The sequence below is a fragment of the Protopterus annectens genome, chromosome 2.part0 (assembly GCF_019279795.1).
Source record: "Protopterus annectens isolate FY-2018-M chromosome 2.part0, PAN1.0, whole genome shotgun sequence".
Classification (NCBI taxonomy): Eukaryota; Metazoa; Chordata; order Ceratodontiformes; family Protopteridae; genus Protopterus; species Protopterus annectens.
This window is the reverse complement of record NC_056728.1, coordinates 970,196,003-970,223,677: the sequence shown is the minus strand read 5'-3', so window position 1 is coordinate 970,223,677 and position 27,675 is coordinate 970,196,003. Positions and strand designations below refer to the sequence as shown.

General features: G+C 38.1%; 1 protein-coding gene across 1 annotated transcript in view; it reads left to right on the top strand.

The window, feature by feature from the left end:
• LOC122792799 (extracellular matrix organizing protein FRAS1-like) overlaps positions 1 to 27,675 on the top strand; it is a 4,352,848-nt gene that overhangs the window by 2,569,004 nt on the left and 1,756,169 nt on the right. The window contains exon 36 of the mRNA XM_044060368.1: positions 7,742 to 7,989. Within this exon, the coding sequence (XP_043916303.1) occupies positions 7,742 to 7,989 (248 nt within the window). The remainder of the gene's footprint in view (positions 1 to 7,741; positions 7,990 to 27,675) is intronic.

Genomic DNA, 27,675 nt, shown 5'->3' with positions numbered 1-27,675 from the left:
GTTAAGGTATGTTGGGTAGCAGAAACATAAGTGAGATATAGCTGCAGGAAGGGAGACTGATAAAGTAATGAGAAAAGAGGGGGGGGGTGAAAGCCTTAGCTGATGGCTGAAGTGTTACAGTGTGTTTGGGATAACACTAGAAATGAATGGCGAGAACAGTATAACAAGGTTAGGAATAAGAAAACGGGCGGGGTAGGTGAGCAGGTTACCGCAGAGTGTGTGCAAGCCAGGGATTAGCTAGTTAAAATATTACATAAACAGATCCACTGGCAAAGATGACATACGTTGAGCAGTCAGTAGACATGAGCTCTTGGGACCCAGCTATTTCTAGTTATGTATCTAGTCACTCATTTTTTTTTTTTTTGGGAGGGGGGGGCACTAGCTCTTCTGGTGCTCTGTGTTGAGCAGTCAGTAGACATGAGCTCTTGGGACCAAGCTATTTCTAGTTGCGTATCCAGTCACTTAGTTTTTTTGGGGGGAACACTAGTTCTTCTGGTTCTTTGTTAGCCAAGCACACTAAATACAGAGCCTGGTCAGCGGGTATGCTACTTCGTCAGGGAGTAGGATGTTTGTTTGTCTTTTCGGCTTTTCCCTGTTAGGGGTCACCACAGCGGAACTCTGGTCTGCTAATGATTGGCAGTAGATTTTTTTATGGTGCCGAGTTGCCAGCCTGACGCCCAACCTTCAGAGAAGGCACGCCCATTCACGCATGTCTTTTGGAGGCCACTCAACCATGGGGAGGACATGCAAACTTCACACAGAAGGCACTGCAGCTGTGAATTGAACAGGAGAACCTCTTGCTGTGAAGCAACAACGCTACTGCTGTCCCACCACAAGTATGAAAATTTGACAACAGATTTTGGATTCAACATTCAGCATGTCAGGGACATGGACAAACGAGAGTAAAAGTACTGACTGCAATGACAAAAGAGATGAGGAAATACAATAAATATATATTTGTGGAATTAAGAGATTACTGGTAGGGATGGAGGGTTATGCTATCATGCATTTATATTTTATCCAAAACTACAAAGAGAGTTTTGGAGAAGTAACATCCTTTCAGCTGAGTGTTGTTTGAGTGGAATCCAATATGCAGTTATGATGATGATATAAGTAACAGAAGAGGATATATCTCTGAAGACATATGTTTGCGTATTTGGTGTTGAATATGTGAATTCCATAACAGGAACTCAAAATTTACATATTCCACAAGAAAAAATATTTGGGTTAGACTGGATAGGGATTTTATTTCACATGAGCATGTGTAAGTAATTGAAAGTTTTTTGACTCGTCTGACAATTTTTCTCAGATCATGCCCCTATGAAAACTAAGATTAAGATATTATTGGTAAAGATATAGAGATAAGTCACTGTCACTGCCCTTCTATTTTGATAAAATAAGGAAGAATTTAAGGAGTGCCTAGTGTTTTGTGCAAATTTTTCATTAAGATAGATATTACTTGAGAAGAGATGGATAGCGAGCGGGATAAAATGGAATTTAAAAACATGGTAGAAATTAGAGGCAAAAGGAAATAGGAAAGAAGCAATAGGAATTATTTAGAGGGAATTGGCAAAGGTTAAAGTACTGAAGAAGAAGGAGAATGTGCATGAGTTTAGAAAGGTTGTAGTTGAGCATTTTATTTGTAATAACAATTCTGGGTTATAAAGACTTCTAGCACAACAGCTTGGGATAGACGGCAAACATTTTCATTGTCTCTTGTATGGATAGTGTTTGTTTGTGGAACACATTGAACATGCTGAGCAGAGAGTAGAAAGAATAGTAGTCTAACTTAGGGAGCATATGGCAGGAAAATTAGTAAGAGATCTGTAGTGAGGTTAGAAATATTTTGTCAATTTTGTGAACATTTGTATAAAGCAGAGGAATGGGGAAAAACCAAGAAAATGTAAAATTGGAAATTTTTATGGAAGACACTAGAGGAAGATGAGACACAACAACTAAGGTAGGAAGAAATTAGATAAAAATGATGATGTGTAATCAATTAATAAAGAAGTCTGCAGAAAAAGAGTATTCCTGGAGACATTTGGAAGTTAGTAGAAAAGAAAAGATTTTGAACTGCCATTATTATGGGTTCCTAGGTGGGTTACTGAGCTATCAGTACAAGAGCCACTTTAAACCTAGCCAAGCTTACCCCAAATTTAGCAAAATATTGCTGGCATGTGTCAATACCCCAATGAATTTTACAGTTACTGTATAGGCTTGCACACAAGCATTTACCATCTTTCCTTGACCATCAGGGACATAGTGCCAGTCTGTTGGAAATTTGAAATTTCCCACCCATTGGTCCAAGTTGCATCTTAATAGGGTTAGTGATGAACTTTGGTTCACATGGAATGGGAAGCCTGTTCCAGAGGATGGATAATGTTTGAGACATGTACCCGTCCTTCCAACATGTCCTGTTTGTCGCAGATGAGTTTTAGATCTTTAGAATGAAAATTTCTGAAACCGTTTGTTTTGCAAATGTGCAACAAATCTATCTCTGTGTGATCAGAGGATGCCTTCTAATCTAGGCATAGATCACCTTATAGCAGTGTGTAGGAAAAAGAGTACAGGGATAAAGGCTGTTATTAAAGTCCCATCTTTTGGTTTAACTTCACCTCATCTTAGCCATTCATCTTTCAAACTCTCTGCATTTTTCTGTGTTTGTGACCATAACTGAAATTTCCAATTTTCATCCCCCTTCTCTCCTTTTCTTTTGACCACAGTCTTTATACTCTAGTTTTTTGAGAAATGAAGGGACCTAGCTGGGACATATGAATCAGAAGCTCCTTAAGTTACAGAGGAAGTAGATCCTGTAGGACTAAGTAAATCAGTAAAATGATTTTAAAGGTAACATGATTGAACAGGCAGTCAGTGCAGGTCCCACAGAATAGGAATAATCTAAAGTTAACAAATTAGCTGTAAGTAACTGTGCCTCAGATCTGAACCTGATGCAAGTCATCAAGCTGTAATCAGGCAGCTCCAGGTTTAGGGAATTGCAGTTATCAAGAGGAGCAGGAACCAGAGCATGTAAAACCACTGAGAGGTTATTTGGAAGAAGGAGATACTTGATGTGAGAAATATTATGAAGCTGTAAGTAGGAGGTCTTCACGGCACGGTTGATACCTAATCCCTATTTGTCATTCTACCATCAAAAATTACACCGAGATTTCTAACATTCCTTACCAGAGAGTCAAGAGATGGACAGTTAAATTTCTTCAAAGTTATATGAATGGTTTTGACAAAATTATTGGAAGTGTGAAGTTGCAGCAGGATGGAAGATGAGTGACTTGATGCCATCTTCCCCCATGGTGGGGGGATGGTTTCAGGGGACTGATCACCACCTTGCAAGTAGAGGTTTGCATGGCATGCAAAAGACCAAAACCATGGGCATGGGAAATAATGATAATCATCATTAACATGCTGGTGGTAGCATGCACATGAACAGGAAGGATGTGCAATGCCACAGTCGTGATGTGGATGCTAATGTCAGCCCCCAGCAGCAGGTTGTTAACCTTATCAGGACTCCATCATCATTAGGATGCCATCTAGTGCACAGCCCACTTGTTTGGCTTCCTGAATGACTCTCCTTCAGTCTGTTGTTACCTTTGTGCTGGGGATACTCAGTGAGGGAGAATAAGTAAACTCAAGATCAGTAGGGAGAAGCTTGGCAGACACGGAGGTAACAAGAATACAGGAGTAAAATGTAATGGCTTGTTGAAGAGTTAACCTCTTCCCACCATATCTAGATCTGCTACCTTGGATAATGGCCCTCTGTCTAAGAGGAAGACAGGCCTTTCCTCACCGGAGACATCTTCCTCTGACTCAAGAATGAGAAGGACTAGGCTTATTTTTGCCAGCTTTACCACTGTATGGGCTGTGGCACACATGAGGAAGGTACTGTTTACCCAGGATGCCAATCAGTGGAATTCTCTTTTGGGAAAATCCTTAATTTAATGCAGGAAATTTTTCAGTGAAGGAGCAGAGAGTTGCTAGAGTCATGCAAGAGAAATCTGAAACTGAGGGGCATGCTGTAACCCAGACCTATGACCAACACCATATGTAGTGTAGAGCTGTGAAAGATGAAAATATGTCACCCTTCCTTGGAGTCAAGACCATAAAATGCCAGAAGAAAATGATTGTATAACATGGGGATATCCTAATGCAACACAGATATAAGGGTACTGAAATGGAGGGTGAGACCATAAAGGTTTTATAAGTTGACACAGACTGCCTTGAAAGTTGAAAGATGTGCTATTAAATATGACTCTGATGGCATAGGTACCTGTTTTGGAGGCATCTACAGGTACCACTACTTGAAAGTATGCCTGCCTTGGAATTCAGACCATGTTTGGTGATGTCTTGTGGCACTTAGGAAGTATACCCTTAGTTAAGAACTGTGTTTTGCAATCAATCTCAACATTTTTTTTTTAAAACTGAAAGAGACTGGGAAAACTATGCCGTCTGTAAAACATTGTTTTTGTCCCACATTTTCTAAGTGTTACAGGAATCGTCCCTTAAAACACTATCCCTTTTATCCATGGTAAACAATGGTAGTAGAACAGATTTAGCAAAGAGGAGAATTTCAGAAAGAAAGCTGGCATAGAAAGGCAGTAGAGACAGGTAATGATATTAGGGAAAGAGGAAACAGCTCTCTCCATATTGAAGAAGAAAAGACTGGATTATTCTTCACTGCCACTTGACGTCATGGACAGAAGGCTCTCTTTCTTCACAGAAAATTGTTTGATCTGGTTAAGAGACAATTTATGTTGGTTAGAAGATACAGAATTGAGTGTGCTTTCCCTCATCCAGCAAAGCATAGCTGTGCAAATTTTGGACAGCTGTTAAACAGAGGAACATAAAAACAGTTCTCAAGCTGCAAGGGAAATGGTTTCTACTTAAGATCATTTCTAGCACCCAATAAGGATGGATCCTGAAGACTAGTCTTGGCGCTTTCCAGACTGAAAAAAAAAATCTTGGACATTAAAATGTTCAGAAAACTGACCTTGCAACCCCTACTTCTACTATTCTTCCTTGATGGAACTATGGGTGACTGGTTTACTATCAAAATGTGGAAATTTTAAATAATTTTCCACATTTGATCAAACCTGTTCATCGAAATTGGTAATAAAGAATGACCAGAATTTTCGAAATGATATCATGGCATCGACATTTGAACACTGGAAGTTTCAATTTCGAAATTCTGTGTTACTGATAATGTTTTCGCAGGGGGCCAAGTCCCCTGTGCCCCACCACGCCCCCTGCATATTATATATTCCAACTCCGAGAATATACTACAGTGAAAAAAGGGTACATTTCCAGATCCCCAATGTAGTGCGATAGTAAACCTGGGTGATTTTGGATAAAGTGGATATTCACCATTGCAACTCCTTTGATAGGAGCATAGACAGTTACTCTGGTGGCTGCAGAAGAATACTATCCATCTATCTCTTTGCCATTTGGTCTGTCTGTCTCCTCTGTCAGTTGTAGGTTACCAAATGCTTAAACCCCAGTTTCTCACCTAAGAACAAAGCAGGTAACATATGTAACTCTGTCTGGATAACTGCCTGATTCATAAAAATGCAGAAAGTGTGTTCATTTTAATAGTGATTTAAAACTCCATGACTACACCATTTCTTATCTTGTCACTCCAAAATTTCAGCATAACACGAGTCCTCATCTTATGAATTACATAACAATAATTTTTTTCAATGTTCACAGATATTTTACAATTTGATTGAAATTACATTTGTATACAGAATTGCAGGATTTGCGTAGTTCATTAGGTGGAAAACTCATAGATGGTATTTTAAAAAATTGGAGTGAAAATATTACAAATTGGTGAAGTTAAGATTATTTTAATTTCAGGAATAAAGGATTAACTGCTAATTGTTTTCAAAATGCTTGCTGTTTGCTGTTACTTTGAATTTTTTTATCGCGTGCAGTTATTACTTGCTAATTTTTGGAATGCTTGCTTGTTTTTTTGTGCATTTCTTCTAGGATGAGTCTGAAAATAGGTCCTTTGGGATCAATGCTCTACACCAGTCACCATTAACATTATATTAATAAATAAATATAAACTAATAAAACCAAAAAAAGTAATACACCAGATGACCACAAGGACTACGCATAAAAGAAAGAATAAACCAGGAATGTCAGCATATTTATGCAGCATTATACACTGTATGATGCTCACACAATGAAGTTTTGCTAATAGGTTATCACTAGTACTAATTTCAAAGCATTCATTTACATTTTCATTTCAGGAAATTACATACAGTTGTTACATGATTTTTGCACATTGTAGCTAATGTATCCCAGTGTTTACAGTTCTGGAGTCCTTGCAAAAAAAACAGAAGAGCACCAAAATGGAATGGAATGATAGGTAAAGAAGAGCCAGGGTGGTACTTGGAAATTTTATCATGGCGAATCAAGGAATAATGTTGCATTAGACGTGTACTCTAGGGTGGAAAGTAAGGAGCATGTGAAAATGGTTTGGAATTTCAGTATAATCCAAAAACTTGGTGGATTTTTGAAGGAAGATGGGAGAGGAGTTTGTATGAATAACAGCTAGATAGAAATGCTCATCAAACTTAAGGAAGTTCTGTAGAGAGGAGGATGGTGGAAGGTTGACTGAGCTAGTAGTGATGGTTAGTGGTGTGTAGGCCAGCAAACATTGAAGAAAATATTAATTGTGAGATGGAGGTCAGAATGGTAGCTGCATAATATTCTTCCTTACATTTGTGTCTTTCTGATGTATTGTTTTTCATATTTTTCTTAATATTTGTATTGCCTAAGAGTCCACATTTTTAAGGAGCTTATGGTGTCCATGTTCAGAGAAGATTGCAGCAGGATATGCTGATCAAGCACTCTCTGTTTTCCATATATTGTGGTTTGTGTTTGCTTTTTTAGGGTTATTTATGTCTTTTGGCTATCACCATTTGGTTTAAATAATACGTTAGAAGCTTGTGAGTGTGTTACCAACTAAGATTACTTCAAACAAGGTAAGCCATTGCACCTCGTACATTCCATATCATTTGATTTTTAAGAGAATATTGGGTAATAACCCTTCCTTCATATGAGATTGCAGAATTTGGACTGATGTTACCGGTGGGCCATCTTTCTTCTTTGAAATAATTTCATTTGTAGTTTCTTTCAGGGTGAATTTTTCTCCACTGTTGAGACTCAGAACAATTCTGTAAGATGAGGACCAGTTTTGGTTTCTTTGGTTGGTATCTGTAAACGTGTGATGTATTTGTATGCTGCCTTAGGAAGGTGGGATTCAATTCCATGTGGTAAATGCTTAGAAGCTGTTTCTGGAAGCTAAAAGTAGCTGTTAACTAAAATGTGATTCATAAGCCGTAGTTATGGTAGTTGCCCAGCATGCCTCTACTTTATGTTCCAAAGCTGATTCTGTTGTTGTTGTTGTGTCTTTTGGGTTTTCCCAGTTAGGGGTCGCCACAGCGGAAGTCCGGTCCACTAATGATTGGCAGTTGATTTTTACGTGCCGAGTTGCCAGCCCTGACGCACAACCTTCAAAGAAGGTACGCCCATTCACGCATGTCTCCACGCAGAAGACTCTTGAGAATCAAACTGGAGTGCATCTTACTGTGAGGTGACAACGCTACCGCAGCACCACCACCACGGATCCAAAGCTGATTCTGTGTCCTGCTGTATTACTTCTTATTGTTACCACCACTGTTCTTATGTAAGTAATGAAGTGATGTTTTTTCTTTGCTTTTAGGTGACACATTTCAATATGTACATGTCATCCAGAATGCAGTAGAATATTATCAGAGTGGCTCTGTGGCATCACATGACAGCATGATATTTTTGGTTACTGACACGGTTACTGGGGCATCAAGTTCTTTGAAAGTGGCAGTGGCGATTAAGGAAGATGAAGGGCCTAAACTTGAACCTGGCTGTTCGTTGATAGTTACAGTTCCTGAGAAGGGCTCTGCTATCATCTCAAGAACTAACTTGGCCTATGTTGTAAGTCATTTTGTGTTGAGTGTGTACCAGATATATTTATAAGTGTTTTTAAATTTTGTTTATGTTGTGATGTCGTTTCTCCATTCAAGTATAACTACTTATTTTATTAGAACACTGAAAGTAGTTGCTTTAGTAACTTCATGTTGGGAACAGAGGCTGTGTGCTGTAGAATCTCTAACTGTGGATCTTTCGAATGTTTTCTTTTGCCTGCAAAGCAGATGTAATTTCAAAGTGCTAAGAAGTCCCATATAAGGTAAGAAAAACATTATGTTTCAGGAAATGGTAAGTATATCCTTTACCCCTTAGAATTGTAAGATTGTTAGGGAAATGTTAATGAAAACCAGGTTGCAGAAAAATAAGCTTAGATTTATTGAATAGCTGATTTCATGTAAGTAGTACTTAAGCTTGAAAGCTGCCTGTGCATTTCTTTATAAAGTATTTATATAGGTATTAGCATCACTTCTGGGGGGGAGGGGCACAGATGGATTTGTGAGTTGGCTTCTCATCTGTCCTACAGAGAGAGTACATCTTCTGCTAATGGTGAACTAGCTCTTACTAAGTTGCAAAATAACTGACATATAGGTTTTTATAGGGATGTTTCACAGAAAAAGTAAACAAGGAATGGCATTATTCTTGGCCCAAGAACCTGCAGCAGTAGTAGGCTAACGTATTAGGAAAATGAAAATATATAATGAAGCGCTTTCGCCTGGATAGTACCAGGCTTTTTCAAGATGAACTTGCATTCAAAACATCACAGGTTTATATAATCCAAATAGTGAAATCACATGATCAGTTAGTTAATAAATTAATTAATTGGGTAAATGTTTAAATAAATATGCAAAAAGGTTGTTAAACTGATGCAACCAACCTAAATAAAACATGTTTATAAATGAATTATAAACAACATCACAATAAGAACTTTTTAAGAAAAATGTTAAAATACTAAAATATTAAAATATTAAAACACCTTGTTGAACAGCCATAGAAATCCGTCATCAAAATAACTAAATGAATAAATGACTGTGTTAGTATTGCGAGTGTTCTGAAATTAAGAAGGGCTAAATTATAGTTTCATGTTAGATTCTTTCTCACACACACACAGTGTTATTATCATCATTTTTAACTAAGAATTTTTTAATTAAGAATTTCTATTCTAAGTATTTTTACATAAAGAGTATTGAATACATATATAGGGCGGCCACGGTGGTGCAGTGGTTAGCATTGCTGCCTCACAGCAAGAGGTTCTCTGGTTCGATCCTCGGCTGGGGTGCCTTCTGTGCGGAGTCTGCATGTCCTCCCTGTGGTCGCGTGGGTTTCCTCCGGGTGCTCCGGTTTCCTCCCACATCCCAAAGACATGCTGCAGGTGGATTGGACACTCTAAATTGGCCCTAGGTGTGCATGTGAGTGTGCCTTCTGTGGAAGGTTGGGCGCCGGGCTGGCAACTCGACACCGTAAAACTCCACTGCCATTCAATGTGCGGACAAGGTGATCCGCTGTGGCGACCCCTAACCGGGAAAAAGCCGAAAGAAGAAGAAGAAGAAGAAGTATTGAATACATATATACTGTGCTTTTACAGTGGTCATTTATTCATTTTGATGAAGGATTTCTATGGCTGTTCAACGAGGTGTTTTAATATTTTAACATTTTTCTTAAAAAGTTCTTATTGTGATGTTGTTTATAATTCATTTATAACCATGTTTTATTTAGGTTGGTTGCATCAGTTTAACAACCTTTTTGCATCCTGGCGTTGATATATTTGTTCCCATCCATAAAAGTCTGGCTTGTACCTCAGCAAAACTAACCTTGATAAAAAGGATATTAATCCATGATTCCTTTATTGGTGTTGTGGCTATCTGAAGAAAATTTGATGTTTTTTTTTCTTGGTTACTGTGTTGACCTTTTCAGTGGTGCACACTGCATTTGAAGTGCTAGGCCTGTGAGCTTGCAACCCCTCTTCTATTCCAGAGGGGAGATGGGAGAGCTGCTAAAACTCCTTCTGACTGTACTAATTTTGGGGGTATCATTTTAGTTATTTAAACTTTCACATTCTCAGGGAATCATAACTGCTTCCTAGTGTTCATATAACCCCAACCGATGTGCTGCTGTCATGTTGCTTGCCCTTCCTAGGAGGGACTCCACTGATGAAAGATAGTATGGGAATGTTCTTGGAACCTATCTAACTTCTAGGTTGACAGTCACTTTTTTATCCCCCTTACATTAGGTGGGGGGAGAAGCGGTTGCTTTCTGCTTGTGTGCTTGTTAAGGCTCATACTGTTGGACATAATTATTAATTTCATTTGGATATCCTTCCATCCCTTTACTTACTTGGTAGTCTACAGGTTAAAGCTTTGCAACTCTAGAAATATTATTCCTTTTTAATCTTTGTCTTTTGTGTGGCAAGGTTTATTATTTTTCATAACTCATTTTTTTACATTACCCCAGCTTCAGGTATTTTTTTTGTACCCCTGTGCTATCATTTGGATTTGAAGAAGTAAGCACAATGGGTTGCAAAAATAAACTGCAGTACTGAAAACAATATGGTGCAGTGAATGCATATTTTGCACTTAGTGCTCTTTTTACATTATGAGAAAGATATGCTAATCATTTCTTTTATCTATTTCCATTTGTTGACTGGGAAAGTCTAACTGGGCAAAAAAAAAAGACCTTTCATTTGGAGGTTTTGGTAGAAGGGCTCCAGGCAGAATTATACAATGTTGCACGTTAATACAAAGAGTAAAGTCACATAGGATAACAATTATAGTACAGAGACACAGGATTAAACTTTAATAAAGTACATTAACAGAAATCAAATTCTGCAATATTGTGATGTACATACACTGACATTCATTGGATAAACAAGTTATTTTACAATACCGTAGTAGATTAATTTCACTTGATGCCAAAGATCAGGCTGAGGTGGAAAGAAAAAGTACTGCAGAGAGACAGGGTTAAATGACAGAGAGGTTATCATAGTTGATTGGTACTTTGATAAAAATTCAATAGTAAGAAATTATATGAGTGAACTTGTATTTTGAAACAGAGTTAAGGTTAGGAAGCAGAAAGCTGTGTATAGTAGCATTAGAATGCAGTGAAATAGTAAGAAGTTTAATTAAACAGTAGATGTCCTTCCATATCACTGTTGCAGTATGCTTTACATAAGAAATCTCCTGCAAAGGATAGCCCATCTGGCCAGTGTACCAAAGCCTTCAACTCTTATAGGCGCAGTAAGTCTCACGTGTGCTTCCCCATGCAAAGTGTAGGGCATAAAGGTGATGTACAGATGCAAACACGCAGAACTTCTTTGCAGCCAGTCCAAAGTCCATCATTGTCCATCAATCTGAATGCTTTTCTGCTGTTCTGGTTACCTAGCTGCTTTTCAGATAAGTGCCCCTTTGGGGTTTCTTCTTCTTTTACTTTTGTCTGATATTGTGTTCATGTCATCCAGAAAGTGAAAATGTCACTGTGGAAAGCAGATTCCCCATAAAGACCATCTCAACCAGAGTCTTTTTTTGCTTGGGTGCTTCCTTCAATAATAGTGTTTTATCTGCCAAGCATTTGTGCCTGAGACTCTACATAGTCATCTCTCCTCTTTGTCCATATATCTTGATAACCAATAACTTAAGCTGTTGGCTTAGGGTGCTGTGGCAGAATCCTTCCATTGCAAGGGCCTGCCATCTGCCACAAAGGCCCAAAAACTTAGGGCTGAGTTTGTTGCTGTCCAGCCTCCCCCGAGCATTTCTCTTGAAGCTTGTGAAGGTCCTGAAGACTGTCCTGTGCTTGCTTCAGATTCATTTGCACATTTCCAGAGGCTGACATGAATCCAAATTCTTGTACTTCCTACATATTTTCCAACATCTGCACCTGACATTGAGGGAGAACCTCAGCTGAATATATTTGTGGGACCAAGGAGGATTTTAGTGAGCGAGGAAATTCCTGCCATCATCATTGAGTCATGTCATGGGACTGACCATCTGCCTTCCTCCTCCCAGGTTCTGCTTGTACTCTATTAGGTGAATACTGCAACAGTAATATGGAAGGAAGTAGCATAGTTCTGTAAATCCTACCATAACAGTAGATATTCTTCTCTTCAGTGTTGCAGTATTCACTCTCTCCCTCCTTCCCCCTTTGTCCTGACTGTTGCTCTGTGTTTTATTTCCCTCCTGGCTGAGGGGCCCCCCTCCCGTCCTTCCTTTATTTTTCTTTATGGATGCACATGTTCCTGAGGGTATTTTGTTCCTCTTGGGGCTTCTTCAGTTCTGAGCGTATGTGTCCCTACATCACCTTTGTGCCCTATATTTTGAATGGGGAGCATAGGTGTGATGTAAAGTGCCTATAAGAGCTGAATGGTTTGGTATACTGGCCAGATGTTGGGCTATCCTTGGAAGGAGATCCCTTGGGTGAGTAATATTGCAACAATGAAGAGAAGGACATAGGATCATAGGAGGTTACTAGGCTAACAGCCCCAGGGCCCTTACAACCAGAGCCAAGTTCAACCCATGTTCCCAAGGGTGTCTAGTTCAAGCAGACACTAAAATCAGCACCTAATTGTCCCCGTCTAAGAGGGACACAGGTGGAACCCCTGGAGTGAATTCCAAAGGTGAGGCAACCTCTGTGAGACAAGTCAGTCTCTCCAGCAAGTTCTGTTGATGTCACATACCAGGTTAAGGTCCTTTGTGCAAATTACTTGTGTGCCATTTGTCTTGCGAATGTGCAGCATTTCCGTTAAAGCTGTGTCAAAGATTTCTCTGTATGGAAGGTACAGGTCGCCTCTAAGCACTCTGTACGACACAGAATAAAATGACAATGATTTCAGTCTGTCTGCATAAGACAAGTCTTGAAGACCCTGAATTTTCTTTGAAGGGACCTTTGTGGCCTCCTGTTGCTGCAGGTATTTGGAAAGGAACATACTAAAGGGAGCGTTGTACTCTAAGGAAGAGTACAGGGGGGGGTTATAACCTCTTTTTTTTCTGGAGGCAATGCCCTTACTTATGAGATGAGCAGTATAAAATGCCCTTCTTACCACTGTGGAGACATGGCGATTGAAGTTAAGGTTGCTGTCAACCTGTGCGCCCAGGTCTCTCACCAATGACTGTTATGGTAAGATTTTACACAACTGTACGTTTTTGGTGGTTTCAGATAAGGTTTAAAACTAGGGTTGAACAGGAATTTAATCAAAATATTGCCAGTAAATCAGTTTGCTGTCCCCGACCCTGAAAATAAAGCTTTTTCTTAGGCTCACTTTAAAATGTTTAAAATATATTTTATTATTTTGGACTGGTTTAAAACATGAAGTAAGAAGGACATAGGCATTTCACCATTTAACATTGTATGGTCTGCTCTGTGGTGCAGTTGTAAGTAGCTCTCTCTGTGGAGCTCTTCATGGATGAGTTGCATACTTTCCTGAGTGTGAGTCAAACAGTAATCATAATAGTACACTGTCCTAGTAACTGGAATACACAAATGAACTTGGCAACTGGAAGAGGTAGCTGGAGATGAGGAGTGGGTGAAATGAGAGTTGAGTGGTAGTTTCAACCATCCTGGGGGGGGCATAGGCTAATGATTTGGTTCCCAGTTTGGCTGAAACCTAATGGAAGTAAGGTTAGACTGCATGCAGTGAATGGACTAAGGTTGGGTGCTTCATCCTACCAGACAATCAGTGGAACTAGTGTATGTGGGGAAAGTGTGTGCACACTAGTGAATCAGGGGGTGCAAGAGAGGATGTAGTTAGGAGTACATAACATCTTTCAGCTGTCTGTAAATGGTAGCAACAGTACCATGAGCTTATCTTTGTCCTTGCAGGCTGGTGATGGTTAGAAAATGAATGGACTAGTAGGAGATAAAGGCTTAGTGGCAGTGGGAAGACCAAGAAGCAGAAGCATAGCTAAGATGGGGGGAGAAGAGGGTAGTGCCTCAGGTGCAGTGTGTTATGGGGTACAACTGGCTGATGCCCATCAGTCTTTAGTGCATTACCAGCATTCAGAAATGAGCGTCTGTGTTGCATTTGCAGTCAGAAATGAAATGCTGTAGTGCTCCGTATGTGGCATAAACTGTATAAATACTTGGCTTGTTTTCCTGTTTGAGGATCATTTTTGCTCCTCAGCTGTAAATGCTAAGTGAAAACCAGATGGAATAATGGCATACATATCAAGAGGAATTAGAGATGTAGTGGCATGTTTCCCCTTGGAGAGCAGCTGTAGCAGTGCTGAGAAGAGCTACAACAGGGCATGGAGTTTGCTTTTCCACAGAAAAAGGTAATATTCCCCACAGGACTAGGAAGCTGGCCTGCTCCCTACCACCTGATTCTCACCATAAATGGATGAACTCATTGGGGATTCCCAGGTTGCAACAAATGGACTGAGAACCTAGGAGTTCCCAACTACCATATCCATGGAACGGAGGAACTGATTTGTGCAGGCAGAAGAGCTATCAAGCTTGATCCTAAGTAGTGGTGGTGGGGAGGGGGTTAAAAGAGGAAAAATGTATCACTGTGGAATTTACTCTGACATTGATCTGATTAATTTCAGAGTTTTTCGCATTATTGCACTTTACTGTTTATCAATGGATTTTTTCCCATTGTTTTGTCTGTATTATGCTGTGTAGAAATTTTTGTGTAATACATGTGAAAAACTGTAGAAATATTTAGTTGATTTTAAGTAAACATGCAACAGAGATGTAAAATGTGAGAAGCTGTAGAAAATTTGAACTTTTATTTTAAGTAAACATTCATCATGAGTGTGAAATGAGATAAGCTGTACAGAGTAAATATTTTTTTCTGTTGAAATGCAGCAGAACTTTGAAAAGTAAAACTGTTTATACATCCACAAACACAGGCATAGCTTTGAGTTCCTTAGATTGCTATTTACTGTCAAAAGCAATGTTGCCTTATTTGTGGTTAGAACCTTCTAGCTACCTAATCGACTTTGCTTTGAGGGAAAGTATTTGTATTTATTTTTTTTTTATTTCGGCAAGAAGTAAAAGGTCAGGGTGCCTTCTTGCAGAAAGGGTACCATTTCACCATTTCCCAGTATTGACTCAGTCTAGGACAAGCCCCCGGCATTTCTTCAGGTGAAGTAACTATTTCTATGGAAATCAGCTCAGCAGTTGGTCTAGTCAGTTTCTGCTTTCCTCTTTGAATGTCTGGTGGGCGGTTAGCAAGCCTGGGAGCAGTGAAGAGGATGTTTTCATGGACTACAGATGAGAAGCGAGACAGTTTGGTGTTCAAATTATGTGGGGTAGATAGGTTATAGTTAAATCTAAGCACTACTAAATGTGTCGCCCCCTAGCTGTTACTGTTCTTATGCCATCTCTTGATATAAAATTTTATTTTCCTGTGCAAGAATATCCTTCACTGTGTATTTAATTTCTAGGTGCATATGGTTATTTTCACAACACTGGTAAATTATAACCATTAGCATCCTTGTCTTGAAGACTGTGACTGCTTGGCTACAACTACTATAAGTTGATAGTATGATTGAGTGTACAATAATTGAATATGTAACTGGTCATTGCCCAAACCAGCAGTGTTTAATAAATTCCAGTTTATATTCCTTCCCTTTTTAAAAAAAAAATACATCTTTATTGAATTATCACCTGTGACATGGCCAAAGTTAAATTTATATAAAAGTAATCAAGCCATATTATAACAAGTTCACATTTACAAACATACATCACAGATATTGTTAGATATCCTATAATCTTAGCAATAATACATCAATTATTCAGTTCCTGCCATCTCTTAAACCTCATTCCTCCTCCTAAATATTTTTTGCATGTATTGTTCCCACAAGTTCCATTTCTTCTATGTAATTTATTGCTACCCTTTTCTAAAGATCCCACTTCTGTTCTTTATCTCTGTTACAATAGTCAGTACTTCAGATACAGTTGGTTAACATTTTGATTTACATTTTCTACTAACTGCTTTTTTGGTAACCAGCAGAATTGTACTTAATGCATTACATACTATGTTTATGCAATTCAGATCCTGTATCCCAGCTCAGAAAAATCATTACCTTACTTACAGCCATTTGCTCATCCAGTATTTCTGATAGAGTACTCTGTAGGAAATTTTTAAATTTGCCAACTCAATAAACTTCCAAAACTTATGTTTCCAGTTACCCTTTTCTTCCCCATTATACCTCCAACATTTGCCATCTACTTGTGGAAAAATTCTTTGGAGTCTGCTTGGGGTAGAAAATACAGATACTTCCAGGCTAAAATTCTAAATCTTCTAGACTTGCATTTTGGGAGCCATGCATATGTCCTCCCATTGTTTCTTTGAGAACTGTATATCTAATGTCTCTTTCCAGTCTTTTCTTGTTTATTCCTTTATTTATTATGCCCCATTTCTCCTTTGTTATTTGCATTATATTTAGAGCAATTGACAAAGAAAATGAGGGAGTCAGATATTCAAGGATATAATTGCTATTGTAGTCAAGAAAAGTTAGATCTATTTGCATACCAATTTTGTACTTGTTAAAACCAGAAAAGGACATTCATATTTTTATACCCCAAGCATCATTCATATATCCTTCTAATTATTCTTATTATTATATCAGAAAAAAAATGCTTTCATTGCCCTACGCATAAAATCTCAGTTTACTCTATTAAATACTTTGTCCATCAAGATCAACCAATAACAGCAGTATTTTCTTACATTCTGCTTCGTAATGGATTATCATTTTTATATTTATGTTGTCAAATGTTTACTCACCTCCACAAAACCACATTGGTCCATATCTATCAATTTTGGCATCAAGTTTGCCATTCTTTTAGCCTGACATAATGGGGGGGGGGGGGACAAAGGCCCAAAAATAGGGACACATTTAAACATTGCTCTAATAAACTTAGAAAGTTGCTAGAATAACAATATTTGTATTAGCATGCATTTTCTGAAAGATATGAAGTCTGAAACTCAAATGCATTTCATTATTTAGTAACTTTAATCCTAAAATCATCACATTGATTTGTCAAAAAAAATGTTATGAGGAGCAGACCAAAATGTGAGAAAAAAATCTGGATATTCTGTGAAACTCTGTACAGTTGAAAGGTATGCTGGCAAGCCTAGGCTTTTCCTTCTCACTCATGATAATTCCTCAACAATTAGTGAAAATCATAATGAAGCATCATCTTTAACCTGAATAGAATCAAACTCAGTCATATATATGCCATCATTCATAGACTTGCCAATGAAACTGTGATGCAGTAAGCAGCATACTATTAAAACAGAAAAAAAAAACACTTTTATTGAAGAACCAAATAAAATATGCACAGGGTATTATATGATGAGTTTTGCTATATTATTAATTTATACATTCATAAGTACAATCCATTAAGATAACAAGTAGAGTTAAATATACCCCCCCCCAAAAAAAAAAGCCTTTATAATTTTCTGATGTTTGCCAATGGAACATGCACACATTTGAGTGTGGGTACATGCTTACACACATTCTGCAGCTGTCTGCAGGTGAACCTCTCATTAGTAAGTGCATTTCATTTTTTATTTTTTTTGTTTATTTCCTTTGCTAAAATATATAGGCCAAATGAGCCATATACAAGACTCCTTTTCAATACTGGCCCTGGGACAACACTTCCACATATAACAAAATTGAACATGTACAGGTTATAAGAGAGAAAATATTTTTATACATTAATTGTTGACATTTTGTTGTAATTGTACAGTCATTTAAAGAGAATAAGACAGGTTTAATTTTCCACAGTGTTCTCATATTACTTATGATGGCTTTCATATGTGATGGATGTTAGCTTACTGCAGCCACCACTACACATCATAGTATTTTAATAAAAAAAATAGAATGAGAAAACAATGGGCTTTTCAAAACAGTTACAGTCAATCTTTATGTTGTATTATGACAAGTACAAGTTGTACAGTTTGTATCTTTAGTACAATGTGCATTTCCAAACTTGTGATAATGTATAAAACAAGCAGAAGAAAACAGAAGCATTGATGATCATGTTAGCTACATTTTTTATGCAATGTACATGATTTAAGAGCATGTAGTCTCTGTATTCTAGCAAAGCATAATGAGCTGTATTTTGGGTTTCAGTCCATGGTATTCTGGCGACAGCAGTCTTGTGACTGCAGTTGATACTTGGGCCACAGCAATCCTGGTGTGACCTGTTAGCTGGGAAGGGTGGAACTGTGGCATCAAGGCAGGAAAAGTGTTTGCAGATCTTCACAATATAAGTCATTGCTGCAGTAGCCTCAGCTGTATAGATTATATCCTGATAAGGATATAATAGACAGACAGCTTCCAAAGATCAGGACACCTTCCACGTGCCCAAACATTTTGCTCAAGCAGAGGTGAAGAAAGAGTAATTTTGGGTGCCAAGCCTTTCAGAGCTTTCTTCTCACCAAAGAGTGCTCCTCCAGCAGGTTTTTGTGAATCAATGGTTGGGTAATGCTGTTCCATTGCTGGGCAGACAAGTTCCTTTTGGAAATTAAAAAAACCTTCCACTTTTAAATTTTATGATAGAAAGTTAACTCCTTTAAAATTAATTATTTTAAGCTGGAAAAAAGTGTTTTTGTAGACAAACATGGGACTTTTAGTAACTTTTAAACAGCACTGTTACTTTTAAGTTTTGTGGAAAATTTGTTAAAACTATTTTAAAACCTACCTTTTCCCTGGTAAAAGTTATTTTGTTTTACATTTGGGGGCTTGGGCAAGTGTTTAAAATGTGTTTCATTGTGTTTTTATGACGCGAAAGCGCTCACTTTTATCACTTTTTTATGTTCAATAAATAGTTTTTGCCTAGCCGTGTTGGTTCGGTACTTGTTTTTTACTTCAAGTTTACAATTTTCTTGTACCACACCTTTCACCTGTTCCTGTGCATTTTTACTTTTTGTGTACATTTTTTAATACTTACCTGGGAAGCAGGCATTTTTTCTTTGGCTTTGCCATTTACCAACCTACCATTTCCCTGGTTGCTTCTTCCAGCCACAAGAAAGAAATTGACAAGCAGCCTTTGCTACCTTACCAGGCTATTAAAGTACTTTAGCCATAGATGAGTCACTCTGCTGTAGCCATTTCTGGTTATTCATATCATTCGTCTTTTTCCTAGACTATCTATGGTATAGTTCCTACATCCACCATGGACCAGGAATCGGAAAACTCTGTACCTGTTAGGCAAGGGAGAACCACTCTGATCAGTCTTGGCAGAAGAAGAAGAAGGAAATACCTCTTTGCATAGCTAGACTGGAATGCTTGTCCCTGTAAAGGTTTTGCCTGACAAGAGTAGGTCTGCACTTTAGAAATTCTTGTCAAAAAGCAAAACATTCAACACATGTCTCCTACTGTCCCAGTTACTTGGGACAGGACTGATTTATTGAGCTTAATTCCACTTCTGGTATTTCTGGGAAAAGAAAAAAAGGAGTTATTCACTTCTGATAAGATTCTGTTTTTTTTCTCCTTACTTTTCTGCTTCCGAGGCAAGTGCGGCTTCTGACAGACCCTTGGATGGATTTTCTCTTTCTGAAACAATTTCCAGAATGAATCAGTCTCATTGGGAACATAATGATATTCCACTTTTTGCAACTGGGATTTCCTGAGGCTTTTCCACAGTTCCTCTTGTTCTTCTACCAATAGAGGATGTATTTATTGTAGCCTATAACTTGCCTGACAGCCAGCTTGCTGTCCACAAGAAAGAAGATTGTTTAACGTTCCTCAGTCTTAAATGTTTTATATTCTGACCCCAAGTTAAACCCAGCAATGATTTCTCTGGTAAACCCAGCCGCAGTTAAATATCTGGTTAATGCCAGTCCATCCCCTTTTGACCAGGATGGCAAAGCTTTTGATAAGCTTGGGGGAAGAAATGTGTATTTTTCTCCAGCAATTATTTTTAGAATTCTCAGTTATCAAGCTCATGTGTTAAAAAGTTTATGCTTGTCTCTTTTAAGGGATCTATATCACAGAATTGAAGTGGAAGAACATCGACCACCGTTTCATTGACCCCACCATACCAAAGTATGTTTTACGCGAACGGCCAGATCACAGAGTTTTTTCCTAGGGAATAAAATTGGTTGGCTATGTCCATGAATTTGCCCTTTTCCCCACTGTAGTGTGATCTCAGAGTTGGTATATTTATTTGGGGGGGTGTGGGAGGCACAGCCCCCCACTTTGCAGTGCTTGAAGTGGTGTTTGTCTGGTTTGCCTACCATTTTTGTTCCCTAGGAAAAAACTTGGTGATCTGGCCATTTATGTAACCTGCAGTTTGTTATTTTGGGGTCGAAATGGCAGTCAAAGTTTTGCCATTTTGATTTCCTAATGTAGACCCCTTTTAACAGTATGAAGAATGGTATGGCATTTTCCCCTCATGTAAGGAAAAAGCATTTTTGTATAATTTAATTACTCCTGTGTGTCTCAAATTGCAACCCACCCTTTGAAATGTCCTTGTGATATGACTGATGTCTCTCCCAGGTCTGCTGTTTCTGGAACTGTTATTGATAGGTTTGCTTAGTTGTGTATTCAAAACCTTTGAGGATGATTATGCTGAATTTTCATTTCTTCCTTAGAGAGATAATCTTTGGACCAACTGATGAAGAGTTTTATATAACCTTAGATCTCATAGCTACTTAGGGTCTCTATTGTAAACACGTAAAACCGGACTTCAGTACTCTAACCACTCCATTTCTACCCTTGGACCCATACTGTGGAGAGATCTCTCAAATACTTTTGTGCACAACTTAAAGAACATTTCACAGCACAAGCTGGATGCTTTAGATCAAATAACCTAGCTTCCCTAATCTCCAACACATACTGCCTATCATTTTCACTTTAGCATTTTTCTGTAGTTTCCTAACGTTACTGCACCTGATGTAAATGTTGTACATATTGGTTTCTGATGGCTACCTTCTTAAATCATTTTTTTCTGTTGTATATTCCTTTGTTTTAAGTCTGCGCTTTTATTGTTGAATTTTCTTCCATTTGGTGTTTGTTCATATTCTTGGCTGAGACTGAAATTGGTCCAGTGGGATAAGTGATTTACTCTAGTTAACAAACTGTTGATTCAGGGAGTTTCACAGATTTTTCTTCTTTCTTTCTCCAAGTTTGGCAATGGATTTATTGCTACTTCTAGAACTTTTTTATAAATAGTAAAATAAGCAGACACAGCAAACTGCTGGTAAGCCGACTTTTAAGAACCAATGTCAGGGAGGTTCAAAGGATAATATAACAAGTCTGAATGACTTTCTTCAAAGTTTGTCCTCCTTCCCACCCTGACAAGCCTTTAATCCTTCTCATAAAACTGAATCTTCATTTTACTCTTTTGCAACAAATATTTTCAGGCAAACTGGTTCTGAAAGTGATTTGTCTTGGATACAGCTGACCCTGGAAATCTCTCCCTTTCAAGGGATTCCTTCCTCCAAGTCCATCAGATCAAATTTCTATTTTCACTTTCAGTCAGTATTTTTCCCATTTGTTAGCTAATGTAGACATGAACACTTAGTAATGCAGCCCCAACAGCTTTCTTCCCAGATGTTGGTAGCCCCCCCTTTTTTAAATATTGTTAAACAAAAACCTTCCAGATCGTTGTCACTTTCATCCTTTTTAACTTCTGAGGTTCCACTGGAATTCCATCTTTTCCTGGAAATTTCCCTGTTAATTAATTATACATCACTATTTTTCTCATTGCCTCTTATCATAGCTATTAATTGTTGAGCTTCTTCTTTCTTTAGCCTTGGCATAATTGCAGTTTTTTCTTGGTTCCTAATTCCTCTGCTTAATACAGTTGTTAATGAAACAAATTCTGGAATATCGCTGTAGGATTTCTGAGTATTTTTCTTGTCATAGTTTGTCATATGTTTGACCACACCCCTTTCTTACTTTCTATTGCTTATGTTATTGTGCTAGACGTTCTTGTGCACTGTAGTTATCAAAACTACTTGGTTAATGGCTACCTTCCTAAAGCATGCATAGCATCCAAATGTTCCATTATTTTCCCTTTAGAGCTCTGCATTTCCCTCTTCAGTAATAATTTTAACCTTCATCAGTCCCTCTAAATTATTCCTATTAATTCTTTCCTATATGACTTTCATTTCTTATTTCTACCATGTTTAAATCCATATTCCTGTCACATTTCTGTCTTCCCTAATAACTCTTGAATCATTTCCACTACAAATTCCCTAAATTCTTCTCTTTTTAACAGAAAAGTAAAAAACCTGTAGCTTTATATTAATTTTTGTTTATTAATGATTTGAAATTGTTATTGGATGTATTTCAAAGCTTTTAATTATATACACATGTTCTTGTAAAGTATAATTTCTATGCAGTCTTACCTAGATATTGTATGTTGGAGAGTAATATGTAAATTATTCTGAGTTTCTGCTACTGAATTCAGATTTTACATACCAAATATTCTGCTGCACTTCTTCAGAACTCTACCCTCTTGTTATATTTTCCCTTGTAATTCCCCCTGATGCGTTCTCATAAATTGAATCTGGTGCCGGTTTCCACCCACAAATAATATTTTCTGTTGAAAGCTGCTTATTTTGTTCAAAGATCCTCTTAAGCTACATATTTGTAGTTTCAGGTGGAATAGAAATACATGCAGTGTAATCTGCCTCCCCTACCTGTAACCCCTTACCACCACAAATCTTCTTTTGCCTTTTTCTTAGCCTGTCACCCTTTAAGCTCTTCTAGCAATCAGTGTTATTACTTCCCTTTCCTTGCCCATGGAATTCTGCTGAATATGCACTCTGAAATCCTATCTATATCAAGTTCACATGCTCATTTCTACCCAAATGTGTCATCTATAACATTACTATTTCTACACTGTGCTTCTTAATGTAATTCAGTACGCTTTGCTTATTTTTTTGTTTGTAGTTCTAAAGACTTTTACATTGTATGTCAATATTGACAGAGTAGTCATTATGATAAGATGCTGTTACACACAATATCCTGTTACACATGATAGTTCTTTTGACTGTATGTTTCCTGCTTTTAGTTTACATGCATGTCTATGTTTGACAGACTGATTTCTTCTACAGTTGTTTCTTATCTCCATTTGAACTCTTGTCACATTTTCATTACTATTTGCTTCCTTAAAAACTACTGACAGAAAACTAAACAGATTTTTAGAACCCCCATCCCCTTTTTACTTACAACAGATTCATAAACTATGTACATTGTCCAAAAATTAGTTTTACCCTTCTAGGTAGGAACAGTTGCCTCACATTAATGGCTGCACCCATAGACATTACCTGTTGTACAATTAAGGCTGCCCATACTAAAGTGTATGCTACAGATCGTTTAACTCGCACTGTTTCATGACTATTCTTTTCTTATCTCTGTTCCCATCCCAGATGTGAAAGAACAGTTTGATTCCTTTCAATAAATATCAACTTTTAGCCCTAAGAAAAACTGCACTGGTTATCTTTAAATAGTTAAACTAAATTGTATAAATTATATTATAGTAATAAGGCTGTTGGGGAGATAAGTACTTGCATAACTAATTTCACTTGCCACAGTTTCAAAGTTCCATCTATTTTCAGTGAACTGCTTGCCAATATGCATTTAAATGTAATGTACAGTGCACCTTATACATTTCACTCAGAACACATAGTTCAGACCTGTTATGATTAATTGCTTGCATCTGGAGACATCTTATCTCCAAATGAAATAATTTACTAATGGAAAAATAGCAAATAACTGCAGATGCAAAAAGAATGTCCATTATGATGTTTATCTTTTATTTGAGCACTGCTGCAATAGCTTAAGCTATGTGGGTTAAATTCTGCATAAGATGTAACATAGGGCCAGCTTCAAAAGCTTAACTCAAGATAGGCAGTATAGAATTGGCATCCGGATCAATTAGTAGCTAGCATTTTTCCATTGTTAGGCAGATGAAAACCTTTCAGGGAAAAAAATCCACATTTATTTTTGACTGAAGTACAAGTCTTCTTAAAAGAACTGTTTGTTTCACTCTATATTTGTGTTTTTTTGGGGATTGTCGCATGACATTTTAGGTCAGTTGAAACTGTGTAGTTCTATTAATTATTGTTACTGCAGATTTTAGTTTTATTCAATTTTACTCCAATTTTTATTGAAGATATTTGCATAAATTATTTTTATGGGCTGGTGCAAGTGTGTGTTGTGCTTGCCATTTTGTTATTTTTAAGTAAACCCTGCTTTTTTGATAGTTGCCTTCTACTAACTATTGCTGACATCACTTTCTGTATTTTAGGCTTCTTTCTTTACAAAACCATGTAACAGCTTACCAGTTATTCAGTTCTTCCTTCCTCCAGACACAAGAAAAGAAGATTTCAAGACAGCCTTTGCTAGTTCTGCAGGCAGCTTCCTTGGCTCAGTCACAAATGGGGGACTATGCACTGGTTATTTCAGGGTCCTCAGTCCACTTATCTTTTATTAGTTCTTCTGGTGAAGCCCTTTCAGCCCACATGGACCATGGCTTAGACATATCCTCTGTTGGAGTGTCCATGCAGAAAGGGACAGCTACTCTTGTTGGTCTCAGAAGGAGGAGTGGTAACTGCTTCTGTGCCTGGCTGGACTAAGATGCACCCCTCCCCCCGGTGATATCCCTAAGATGAGTTTGTCTGATTATATTGGATATTACTGTTTAAAAAAAGCAGAATATTACACATTTATCTTCCCCTGTGTCTCTTATCCTAGATAGGGAAGACTTACTGAGATTACAGAGATTAATTTAGGGTCTTAATCCTTCTCATTCTTGCTATTATTCTAAGAGAAAAGAATATCTAAAAGCTGAAAACCCATACTATGTATTTAAACTTATTGGAAACACTTATCATCTAACCCAAGATCATATTCATGGGTGACTTTAATTACCCACTATTAACTGGGAATCATATATGACACCAAATGTACAGGCACAGAGACTCATGGATTTTGAAAACACAAACTCTGGACCATATTGTGACTACACCATCCAGGAATGCAACCATACTGCATCTGGTCCCCACTAATGTGGGAGAGTGCTACACACCCCATAATGTAATGTCTTCTCTGGTAAAGTCAGACTATAAAAAAATGGTCTTCTTTGAAGTAAAAAATAAAATCTGGAACCCCAGCTAACCCTTTAATATTCAGGAACTACTCTAAGGCTGACTTCCTGCTATTAAGAGATAACCTGGCAAAATTTCAAGCCCCTATAAAAATTGAGAACACTGCTGCCTATGCAGAACAGTTCACAGAATCCCTATATAAGCATGTTAATAGGTGGACAGAGGCAGCTATACCCACCAAGAAGAAGTACAGAATTAATTTAAATAATAAGCCGTCCTGGTGGAATCAAATAATCTGTAGACTGTATAACAGAAAGAAGAATATCACGGCAAAACTTAAGGGTTGCATCACCCAGCAGAATCAAAGCACTCTCATCAAACTAAACAACTCAGAGGACAAATAAAGTTTGTCAAAGCCAACTGTGAGATAAATTTGGCCTCCCAGGCCAAGAAAAACTACAAGGCATTCTTCAGCTAGGTCTGCAACCTTAAAGGCAGTACACAATTGTGTGCAGAGCTCATTGTAAATGGAGCTAATTGTACCGAGCCAGAAGGTATAGCAAACATACTGACCAACAAATTCAACTCTAATTTTACCCCTCTCACCCCCCCTCAACCTTCCCTCAGGAAATACCGTCAAATATAACTAGCCCTGCTATCACTAGGGCACAAGTCCTTAATGTTGTCTTTAAGGCCAAGAGCACTGCATCAGTGGGCCAAGACAGTATTCCAGGATGCCTTCTAAATAGCATGAAACATGACCTGTCAGGCCATCTGGAATTGCTATTTAACTGTAACCTCCAAATAGGCTTCATGTCTCATGAATAGAAAAAACATTCATCCCTCTGCACAAAGGTGGACCATCTACAGACCCTGGAAACTACAAACCCATAAGTCTCATATGCAAAGCCATGAAAATAATTATCTTGGAGATGATCAGTAATGACATAGGACACTGGACCCAACCCTGTTTGGTTTCATCAAGGGCAGGTCATGCCTAGTCAACCTGGTGGACTTCCTTGAGAAGGTCGCTAAAACAATGGATGAGGGCAGAATGGTTCACAATGCCTACCTTGACCTGTCCAAGGCGTTTGACACAGTATCCCACTTGGGCATTGCTGACAAACTTAAGAGTTTAGGCACAAACACTTATATCACCCATTGGATAGCCAGCTGGCTCACAGACAGGACCAAGGAAATTAGAACTGGGGAGTCTATCTCTACAAAGAATCCAGCTACAAGCAATGTCCCTCAGGGGTCTGTCCTAGGACTGCTCCTTTTTGACATTTACTTCTCTGAAGTCAAAGCCGATGTCAGTGGCCTGTGGCTGACTAAATTTGCAGATGTCCACCAACACAAACATCCTCCAAGAAGGGCTGAAACAGACAACTGGTATCAGAACCATGGACTTAAACTAAATGCCAAGAAATGCTTAATAGTATACTTCAGGAAGTCATCCACCCCTGATAAGTATTGTATTGATATCACACCCCTAAAGGTTGACCCCAGTAGTCAGAGACTTGAGGACACACAAAGACAGTAATCTTGCTTTTGACCATCACATGTCTCCAGTAGTGAGGAAATCATTTTATTTTGTGCAACTTATAAACAAATTTATGGCATCTAGGTCCAAGGAAATAATTTTTCCACTGTATTTGGCATTCATATCATTGAGTAAATTGACCCCTTTGGTATGTAGCTAACCAGTCATATCCAACAACTGGAGCATCCACAGAGGTTCCTCATGACAAGAATACAGGTCATAAGTAACATGTCCTATGCAGGCTGCCTCAAGGCCCCATTCCTGTATTCTGTCTCCTGTAGGCTGTTGAGGGGAGATCAATGCCCGGCATACAAGGCATTGTCAGATTCTACTTTGATGGACCTTCTTCTTCTCCACAAAGCAGCACCAGAAGTACCCATTCTAAAGGCATAAACCTTGCCTTTGATATAAAAAGGACCTGCTGGAGAGAACAGTATGTAGATCCCAGAGACTAGCCCTTCTCTGCACTGCAGCAGACTTTCCATTCATGTGAAGCAGAGTTCCTCCATAAACTAATCCAAGTGTAACTTGGACAATTGGATCAGAAACAGGAAATTCATCCCTGGTTTGACATCTATGTCTCTAATGAGCACAGGCAACCTTTACATTTCTAATACCCCCTGCTTTTAAATATTTCACCTCCCAAGCCCCTGCTTACACTTATCAAGGGTACCAGAACTTGTCAGAGATTTGGGGTGCATGGCTAGACTTAAAAAGGCCCTTGTGGTTGTTAGCATAGTAAACACCTTGAACCAGCGAAGATTCCAGTGTGACAAACAGGTAATAAAATTAAAGTGAAAAAGTATTTCTCCTCTGACTGCAGATTCTGGTTCTGAGAAGAGTATTTCTTCTGATTTCCCCTTTGAAGAATTTTCCTTTTCTATAATGAATTAATGTTTTCAGAGGGAACAAAATGACATTCTAGTTTCTTTGAAAAAATATGTTTATTACAAATAGAATTTCCTCCACCTACTGTTTTCCAGCTCAGGTATGCATTGCAGCCTGCAACAGGATAGCCAGCCAGACCCTGCAGTGCTTTCCTTGTCAAATTCTTCTACAGCTAAATATTTAGTGAATGTTAATCTCATCCCTCTCTATCTGACGTGGATGGGAAAACTTTTTATAGATTTGGGAAAGTAATGTATTC